This window comes from Paramisgurnus dabryanus, chromosome 4 (genome assembly GCF_030506205.2).
Source record: "Paramisgurnus dabryanus chromosome 4, PD_genome_1.1, whole genome shotgun sequence".
Lineage (NCBI taxonomy): Eukaryota > Metazoa > Chordata > Actinopteri > Cypriniformes > Cobitidae > Paramisgurnus > Paramisgurnus dabryanus.
In genome coordinates, this window is record NC_133340.1 from 11,789,529 (window position 1) to 11,800,529 (window position 11,001).

The 11,001-nt window shown below is 37.5% G+C and overlaps 1 protein-coding gene across 10 annotated transcripts in view; it reads right to left on the reverse strand.

The window, feature by feature from the left end:
* znf827 (zinc finger protein 827) overlaps positions 1 to 1,602 on the reverse strand; it is a 91,397-nt gene extending 89,795 nt beyond the window's left edge. For 3 of the 10 annotated variants that reach the window (XR_010546770.2, XR_010546769.2, XR_012336524.1), the window contains exon 1: positions 1,214 to 1,602. Coding sequence is in view for 7 of the 10 variants with exons in the window: in XM_065295722.2 (XP_065151794.2) it covers positions 1,214 to 1,256 (43 nt within the window). In the remaining 3 variants the exon portion in view is untranslated. The remainder of the gene's footprint in view (positions 1 to 1,213) is intronic. The other 7 variants (XM_065295723.2, XM_065295724.2, XM_065295721.2 and 4 more) reach the window with 4 other exon arrangements.
* Positions 1,603 to 11,001: the final 9,399 nt, after the last annotated feature.

Below are 11,001 nucleotides of genomic sequence, written 5' to 3' on the forward strand. Positions count from 1 at the left end.
ACAAGACATTTATGACATTCCATCACTGGTTTCTATCTTTTTTTAATGTAGCTAAAAAAAATGCAGAAACTTTTCCCGCATTCCGAAAAAGACCAACCAAACCAGCACAAAAGAAAATAGTAATCACTTAAAAGAATCCAAGTATACAGGTGAACAGTAACCCAAATAAGGACGGCACTGTGTGAACGGTTGCTCGTGCATACAGTAGGCTACTCTCGTGCACTAAAAGCGCCACCGTTCCACATTTCACCGATTCCTCTAATCGATGTCTTCCACGCTCTACACATCATGTTCCATCTAGCGGCCAGCACACGCAACTGCAACCCTTTACTGGCGAGCTGATAAAAGCACAATCTTAACATCCAGTTACACAGGGTCAAATGAACAAACATCTTTATTAGCAATTCCAACCTCAACCAGCGTAATGCAACAGCGGCAATAACATTTCCGTCGCATAAGCCTGCGAAGCGAGAGAAAAACGCGTTTCGCCTTTGTGCGTTATCGATCGCAGACCGTCTGCAATGAATGGCTGCATGAAGAAGGAAAAAACCCTGAACTTCAGGTGACCGACCATGGCTTTGACACAGGCAGCCTGCAGACACGAACCCCGCTGAACTGGGAGGGGTGGAAGAAAATACCTCAGCTTAAAAAAATCCCGCTTCGCCCTCGACAAACGAAAGAAAAAGTCGCTAGCCGAGCGTCGCGCACACGACCGCGGAAGGGGGAAAGTTAGACGAATGTGAATTTTTAAGTTGCGGACTGGTGCTAGATAGCGCTAGAGCTAAGTAAAGGCAGGGGCACGGATGCGAGGCTGAGTCTGGCTCTCGGTCTGATCCGACTGACCCTTCATTTTATTGCGGCCAGATCGTCAGATCCTCCCCTTTCCCTTCCGCGAGTCGCAGCTTCGCTCGCGCGAACACATATAAGAAAAGACGCGATGCCATAAGCGCCAAATAAGCGGCGATAACGCGAGCTTAACTGGGCGCAACCTTTAGGCGGAACGGGACCTTTATCGATTATCTGCAATTAAAGCCAGCGCTAGTGCACTCGCTCCGCTAGCCCCCTCATCGCCAACATGGCTGCCTAGCACAGACCTAAAAAAGGAGAAATAACCTACGCCGTGCCTTTGTCTGTTTCACCTCTTTAACCCTAAACTACTGCGCAAAACACACGGAGAAGCGTAAAAATCGCGGCGATCGAGAAAGCGACTTACGTGAAGGCAGGCGCTTGGGTTGCTCCTGTTTCCTCCTTGGCATTTTCCCCCTTTTATCACATTCTCCTTCTTGTTTAGGGATAAGAAGAAAAAAGGTCTTCTCCCATTGAAATTTTGCGAGGGAGCCTGATGGCAGGGACTTGTCGTGCACCTGGCTGTCCTCGGTTAAGTGTATTGTTGGGAATAGGGAAGAGTAGAGGAGGAGGTGCTGTTGTTGTTGCCGTGTCTTGACTATGGCTGCTCTCTGTAAGTGTGTGTCTCCGAGCCCCTAACTAACACTAATGCAGGGATCAAAGGGCAGCAACAGCAGAGCACACACACACACATGCGCGCACACACACTCGCGCGCACGCGGAGAGTGCAGCTCGCCCGCCAGAGCGACGAGAAAGGGACAAGGTGCCCCCAAGCTTTCAGGGTGTATACTTGACCGACCACGAAGGCTTTTTAATATGCAGATTTAAAATGGTTTATGCATATTTAAATCGATCGGAAACAAAAATGAGCAAAATCTATTTTTTGCAGATGTTTAAAACGATGTTATAATACAAATATAAAATAAGATTGAATGTTTATTCACATTTTTATGTATTTATATATATAAATATATATATATATTTTTTTAAAGAAAATTTATAGCATTAATATTTTGCGTAAATATTTTTTTTTCTGGCCATGTTTTGCATGATATTAAATCAAATTAATATAAAAAATATAAACCATCATACTGAAATTTCCAAATCAGCACAATTTATTTTGAATACTGCATGAATACGTAATTTAAATCAAAATTTTAAAAAATTAGTAACATAAATCTATATTTAAAAACTGAAACAAAAGAGGCATATTTTTACTCTTCATATGGTAATAGTAAACCTTAAAAAATCTGTCTTTTCAATTCAATCTTAATTAACATTGTTGTAAACCAGCTTTACAGAGGATAGTGTAGTTTTTCAAATAGTATAGAAATAAAGAAAAAATAAATCATGTAAAACTGTCAGATAAATAAAATACATGTTATTACACACACACAACACACAATTTTCTGTTCTATGCATAGCACTGAAGCAGCCGGCTGTTCCTCACTCAGGGCTGGTCTCCAGCAGGCTGCATGCTGTTGGACAAGTTCGTTCTTTCACACCTCTTTGGTGTTAGGAGGACTGTATCCTCCCTCATGCCATGTTGCCATCCTCCTCGCAACCATCCACACGTGCAGCTCGTTACCGTGGCAATTAGCACAGGCCCAAATTAGCCCACTTCGCCTCTGCACAGGTGACTGACACACACTTTGTAGCTTGCTCATTAGAATATGGCTGCCTTGCGATTCCTCCGTCTCATGATCCCCTTTAAAGTCGACAGAGGGGCTGCTTAACTGTACATTTTTGGACCTTAGTGGTACAGCGTTTACAGTATGTGTGCACTGTAGTATGAAATATATGAACTGAATTGACAATACACGCTGGTACAATATCATTATTTTATAGTAATAGTATTATTATATATGTAATATACATATTTATATTCTTTCAAAATATCTCCTGTAGTCCTATATGCGAGCACTTGTTATTGTTTAAGATTAGCTTAGTCTCCATGGCGAGGTCACGGTCTGTTCTGTAACCCCACTGATGCCAGGCAGCTGAGGTAATGCGTGCACGCAGACAATCTGCTGATAGTAGTCATGGCAACAGCAGCATGACCTCACACTTGGTAGCAGCCTAAAGGTCACTTGACAGACATCATGTTTTGATGGGCACTGTATCAACTGAACTTGACAATGACAAACATCTGCGAAAGAAAGGAGATCGTTTCCATTGACATCTGTTTCCATTTGATACTTTTATCTCTTTTGTTCACACCAGAGTGTTGCTTTACAAATTGTCCAGAGTCTTCATACGGACACGTTCGCACACATTCGCGTTTTCCACATTTGAAAATAGAAATCACATGTTACGTTGACCTATTTTATAGATATACCCTTTTGCGTTTTTCTTCATAGGCGAGGGATGTTAATGGCACACAAAAAATGGCATTCTGCTATTATTCATGTTAAATTAGTCTATTAACTTTTTTTGCAAAAAAAATAATAGTTAGCCTCAGACGTCCATCTAATTATGTTTCCTTTACGTTATTGTTAACGTACTTGTGATTGTTCTGTCGGGCTTTGAAAGCAACTCGTTTTGTCTGTTGCCGTTATTAGTACTTAATCAAATGGCTCCCCTGCAGCAGTCCAGGCTGTTAGTGAAATAAATGAATTTCAGGTGCTTCAGTAGTGGATAAAGAAGGTTGTATAAAGAAGTATATCTCTCCCTCAGGCCAGCCATAGTGGTGTGGGTTACCTATTTTGCAACTCCATGCTGCCTCTTCCTCTCTGTTAAGATGTTGCAAAATTTTGTTAGGAACTCAGAGTCAAGAATGTCATTAGGACTAGTGACATAACAAGTTTTGGGACAGATAAATAACAAATAACATAAGAATATCCATTTACATCCCAAAAAGGGCATTTTTATTCACTTAAGATGACATTACATTAACATTTGGCAAACACTTTAATCCAAAGTGACTTACTATGAACTTTGGCGCCATTCTCTACCAACTAAGCTAGAGAAACATAAAAAATGATATTTGTTGTTTTTAACATTTTATTGATCACCTTAGGTATTTTTACTAACGCATGATAAAGTACAGTTTTGAACTAGATAACCAGGCTAAGATAACATTTACCCCAGGCCAAGAATGACACTATCTGATATCTTTAATTAAAGCCTGAACCCCCTAAAAGACGTAAAAGTTATTGAATGTATGTTTATAGACAAAATACTGCTGAACACCAAATGCAATTCTGTAACTCACACCCTAGCGATAACATGTTTTAAAACAGCAAAGAGCATTTCTCACCATTAGGCTACAGGCGGTTTCACTGGATGCATGTGCGATTACGCGTCTTGTCAGAACTTTGAGATTTCGCTGATATGTTTTATTGCTATTTATTGTTTGTGATCTTCTTTGAAATTGTAGCACTTTGAGATATCGCTGAAATGTAAAGTGCATTACAAATTAAATGTATTATTATTATTATTATTATTTACTTCCGGTTTCTGTTTGTTTAATGGTCTGACCAGTTGCTAAACGGAACTCTTGAACAAATACCTCATTGAAAATAACAAATGTTTTGGTTTCCTAGGTAATCTACATGTAGTTTAGATTACTTGTTATATAAATAAACTACTTTAAAAGGATTTAGTTGTTATTTATTCTTAGCGGAGTTTACCAGAAGTTTTGTGTGTTCCACGAAAGTTGTTTATGTTGTTAATGCTGAAACCATCTATAGACGGTTTTAGAGGCAACAACATACAAAACTGCTTTTGTGCGCCAAATTTCGAAAAGGTATTTGTTCCAAAGGTCACTTTTGCCATTAGCCAGACCTATATATAAACATAAACTTTGGGCCAAGCAAGACATTGCGCGTGCGTCTAATGAAACCAACTTTACCATTAGGCTTAACATGACAACAATTATGTGAAAAACAGAATTTTGCGTTTTTAACAATTTTCATGTACACACTACAACGCTGTCAAAAACATCAGCATTTACACATATCTGCAAAAAATACTAAATACGCTGTATTGCGCTATATGTATGCAGGCTACAATAATAATTTTTCTGCAGAGTGATAAATACATCAAATAAATCAAGATATTAAACACTGGGCACTTTTGTTTAGAAGGACAATGAGGTGAAATTATTATCACTTATTACATAAGTGACCCTGGAGTATAAAGCCTGGAGCAAAGTTTGTTTTTTACATGTATGTAAACATACGCACACGGTCGAACGCACAGCCTTGCAAAGCATACAATCTAAATTCAACTGGGTTATTTTTAACCCAATGCTGGGTAAATATTGGAAAGAACAAATGTTGGGTTATTAAATAAATCTATGCCAGGTTGTTTCAACGGAATGCTGGATTGTTTTAACTTATGGTTGGGTTAACAACAACCCAGCATAGTTTTATTTATTCCCCAACTTGCATTTTGTCCAATATTTACCCAGTATTGGGTTAAAAATAACCCATCAAAATTTAGAGTGTATTTTATTTGACCCGTACGTGTACTCAGATGTTCGACGCATGCGCATTACGACAATGTGCGAGACAATGCGCAACCTACATGTACATTGTACGCATGGTTACAAAAATCTGTCAGTGCACGTAGTGCGTGCATACTATTCTGATGGCAAAATTTGCTCTGTATGCGGACCACCACATATGCGCAAAAATGGAACTAAACTTCTATCTAACCACCATCATGGCAATCAATGTTTGCATTTCATCTGCTCATTTGCATTTTAAGGGGCACATCCAAAAAATGGCAAATATTTGCTCACACCTACAAAGTGATAATTTTGACATGCTGTAATAAATTATCTGTGGGGTATTTTGAGCTAAAACTTCACAAATGCACTTTGGGGACACCACAGACATATTTAAAAAAAAAATCATAATATGTCCCCTTTATATATGTTGAATATGTGTACAGCTTGTGTGTATATTTTCTTTTGTATTGTATTTATTACAGCTAGAGTACTGCATTGTATACATATAATGTATAGGATAGATTATAATACAGATTACTGCAGTATATGTTTAGTTATGTGTAGTCAGATAACCTACTGTTGTAGCCAGGTAGGTGTAAGTTTATGTTTAAATTGATTGTGTATACCTGTGTTGTTTTCTCATGTTACTATTTGTAACACTGTAGTCTTGAGATATATGACATTTTGTTTCAATGTATGTCCCTACATGTAGCAGAATGACAATAAAGCTCACTTGACTTGACTTGAGCTTAAAGTTTTGCAAACTTTGTTGGAGAAGTCTTAAGAAACTTGGTATCTTGAGTAGCACAAAGAAAAAACTTAAGGCCTGTTCTTACACTATACACTATTCTTGTGCATGTCTTTAGACTGAATGAACGCATGCGCATGCATCACCATTATCACAGATTCACGTTTAGGTAGTTTACACGGAGATGACAAGGCTTCGTTATCAAAAATTTTAATTTAAACCCCGTCTTCAAAAGTTTGCGTATTCAGGACCCCAAAATGGGGTTGTGGTGTAAACTAACAGCCAAACCATTTACATTAAATATTTTTTTTAAAGTGACTTACAAAAGTGAGTAAAAACAAAAGAGCAATTTGTATTGATATGACACATTCTACACAAGGTTACTTTCGGCTTACAAAGTTCAGTTTAATATTGACACTAACTGTTTAGGGAGAGAGACATTTTTTTTATAATTCACATACAGTAGGTATTGAACATGTTCCTGTCAAGTATTAATGGAAAAGATTTGTCTTTAAAGTGTTTGGAAGATATTAGATCATCATCAGGAAACATCAGGAAATCCGTCATTACTTTAGAATCTCTACTACATCAGACACAAGGCTCTCTCTAACACTTCCTAGTAAGCCTGTGAACACTGTAAATGTTTGACTGCAGTTTTTTGCAGTGAAAAGTATGGCATAACCCTAGGTCACCATAATGCCTGTTAGATATCAAGATAAAGATCTAGCTAACTGAAACTGCCTCGGAAAAAATTATTACTACAGAAAGCTGGAGCAACCATACTTCCCAGCATGCCACCTTTCCCCCTCCCTCTCTTCTCATTCTCTTTTTTAGCAGTGTGACAGAAGCAGGTGGTTGCCCCTGTCCATGCTCTTTGACCTTTTGTACTGGTACCTCATGAAAAGCTACTATTCTTTGTCCTGCAGATCCTGTTTAAGAAACTTACCCAGCTCAATCAACTGTAGCTGAGTTTGATTCAACTGCATTATGATTAATCTCAAATTCGTGTGTGTTTTTAAGCAGTAGTTAATCACTGATGACCCCTGGTGACCCCAGGTCATCACCTTTCCCGGCCTTTGACTTTCAGCTACTTCGGTACTCTATCAAATAGCACAAAATTGCAGAGGTTTTCGAAAATTATCATTATTTGTATTCACGTTGACAGGTTGCCTGGACATTGAGTGAGATGAGTTTTAGTCAGTTTTTTTATTTTTAGGAAGTTCTGCAGGACCAGTCATAGCCAGTGGCGGCCGGTGACTTCGAGGGCGCACGATGCAAAGCTCGATGTATTTAGCCTGTCATGTGAAAATATGTGTTCGGAGTGTTATGTGTGTGGCTTGTAATGTGAAAATATGTGTTCGGCATGTCATGTCAACTTATGTGCATCACAAGTCATTTGAAAAATAAATGTCTGCTGCAGACGCTCCAAAGGGGTTTATGATCAAAGAGACATTCACGTTTGCCAGATACTCGCATAATCTTATGTGTAATCAGAGTTTAGTGTTAAGTTAGTGTCTTAGGAGTATTTTGTGAATGTAAGCATCTCTTTTATCATTTAGCAGGCACAAAATTTGACAAGACGTATGATGCACATGGTTCACATGACACAACAAACACCTATTTTGACATGACGAGCAACACACATGACACTCTGAACACATATTTTGAATTCAAGGCCTTCAGAACAGAAGTTACCGGCCTCCACTGGTCACAGCTATTTAAAAATGATTCATTTGATATATTTCAGATATGTTAAAATATATATTTTATTTAATATACTGAATTTAGAAATAAAACTCTAATCAATTGATTCCGCTCACCTTATATTCACCAGGACATATAGCACTAAATTAATAGAGAGTATTGTCCATCTAAAAATGACCTTTATAATTTAGTCCAAGGGCATTTTCAGTGACCTATTCGTGTTGCTCTTTAAAACTGTGTGACCAAGAATAATGTTATAAAAGACAATTAGTTTGAAGTCATTTATTGTTACTTATGGAGGGTCTGACCCTTAAATACTTTAATTGCTGTAATTATTTGATTACCGTGCCACATTTCATGCTACCTTTGTCTTGGAAGATATTTTCAGACAATTGGCCCCTCAGCCAATGAAGACCACATTCCTCAAAACATCACCACAGATGACATACACGTTTTGTATGTTGTTTGTGCATTAGTGTGTTTAGTACATGCATGTCACTTGCATTCACAGTCACATCGCATAATAGAAAAGTTATAAAGTTACTGAGCATTTGTGCTACTTTTACAAATAATTAACAACACCACCTAGGTGAGCAGGGCAGGGCTGGACTTCTGAATCTAATTGGATCGTGTATAAATGAAGAGCTCGGATGCAAAACCCTGTGTCTGACACGTTGTCTTTTTTACTTGATTATGCAAACAAACCGATATAGTCTGAAACTGGGATTAAGCAGATTTGAAGTGAAAGTATTTGATTAAAGTATGATATGTGCCGTGAGCATTCGGTTATTGCGATTATTAGTCTAATCTTTGACAGAGGTGATGTTAGCAGCTTTTGCATCTGAGTTTTACAAATGCTGCAGTATATGACAGGTGTTTGGAGGGAAAAACATCAAACATGATGTCTTGGTGATGTCACGCCGCAATTGTTCCACCTCTCATTTCAGCAATAACATTTTTAAATAATATAAAAAATGAGAACTGATAAATTGTGTACAAAAGGATCAAGAACATATTGTTAAATAATTAAAATATGTTCTATTTGGATTATGTTTGAGTTTATGCACATGTCTGCTCGTGGTCAATTAGATCTCTACTTGGATATCTCATCTACTTCTATCAATTTCAATCAAAATCTACTGATTTAATACGTTCTGAATACATTACACTGACATACTGTTGACATGAACAAAATGGAAAACCTCTCAGCTGTGGATACTAAGGAGCAGGGAACAATCTCTGCCCATGAAATGCACAACGCTGACATTTAGCTGTTGAATGCATGCTCTGTAAAGGTAATTATTTTAGCATTTGCTATTCTTGCATCCATTTGGCTTTGCTGTGAATGTATGTACTGCTAAAAATATCGAATTAGTATTTGCAAAATTTTGCTAGCTTACAAACTTACAATGCAGTGCTTCAATTCAATTGATTTTAATAATGCTGAATGTAGCCAAATCCATTTTATCATTTATCATTTCTCCAACACTTTCGTAAATGTGTCTAAATGTGCCGTTGTTGGTTTGCATATAGGAAATACTCTCAGTGAAGCCTATGGTGATTACAGTTCTCTTTTGATCCACACGCTGTAACACGAGCCCTTGGCGCTTTTGTGTGGCTATGGCTTTGTCTCTCCGATGGGATTTCTGCCCTCTCTCCATTTCCCTTTGTTTCTCTCCTTTTCTCCCCGAAGCTCCTCCTTCTTCTTCGTTGGGCCCACCAATGAGAAACACTTCAGGTGCTGACCTTATCAGGTGGAGGTCAATGCCAGGTCAGGGATCTGTTGCTAGGCTACCATCAGATAAGTGGCAGGAAGGCTGAGCACCGGGTTGCGCTGTCATTCAGTGCTTGTCATGTAATCTCATTCATTTGCTGACAATTGCCCGAACGTCACAGAAGGTTATCAAGCCTATCCTGTCATAATTAAACACATTAAAATACTAAACCAACAGAGTCGAGTCCTGGCAGCTTCTCTTGGCTCCTGCAATATCAAAACTAAACTTAAAAGCATGAAGTTGCTAATTTAGACATCTTAGAAATGAAAATGAACCAGAAATGAAAATCAGAGAAAAATATTGCATCAGCTTATGAACACATTACATTATAGCCTACATTGTAAATGTTTTAACAGACTATCTGTGTATGCTTGTGGGTTGGACTGGATCATTGGACTGATCCATCAATGAAGGTCAAATCAATCACCACTTCTTATAAATAATAAATAAGAGGTCAGTTTCGTCTGACTATTTACAAACTCAAATTAAGGGGTTTGGAGTAAATGTGTCCAGTGATTCAGAAGGTTATTAAAACACAGTGTACAAATGTAATCCACCTATTGACTGCCCACCTGTAATTATATGATTAAACAATAAAGGCTACATGAGAAATTTTAGGCTTTTATTGTGTTAGCTTTATATGTTCAGTTTAAAATGTATTTCTATCACGCTCTTTCGAAGCTGTATTGTTGCAAAGCAGCTTTACAGTAAATACATTTGTCTGACTAAATGTTGACAGCAATCACAGAAGATACACATTTACAATCTTACCCTATAGGAAACCAAACCAAAAACATTGATGATTCATTCAGCGTTAAACTGATTTTTGTTCATTCTATCTACAATATGTCGTATAAGACATGTCTTGGAGGATCACCAAAACAATTTTCTCATATTATTCTTGAGGCAATTATTTTGGTGTAAAAATGTAAAAATAATTTTCTTTAATGTTTTATATACCATCCAGCCTGATCAGGAATTTATTCATATTTAAACAGATGGCTTATTCATATAAATTTGTACAAACTGAATCGTACAAAAACGTACAAATATTATTTTAAAAAAATTATACCACGGGGCTCTTGAATGCTTTACTTTATTCTGGTTTATTGAGAAATATTCCACAGGTATGCATTATTTTTTTCAATAAATGCACACCTAACCTTTCAAATTTCTTAGCAATGCCTGTGGTAACCTTGGTATAAGTGGTATGATTGACTCCGGTCCTTTGAATTATTTGAAAACAACACTCTGCTTTGTGTCGTGCTGCATTACTACTTTGGGTGTGCATTATTTTCAAATCATTTAAAGAGCACCTATTGTCCGATTCACGTTTTTAAATGTTCTTTCGGAGTGTAAGTGAGTATTACATGTTAACGATATGCAAAAGGTACTTAGCCCAATGTAAACGATGACCAAGTTATCATCTCCAACATAAATCTCATTTTTTTTTTACTACAACAAACACAAGG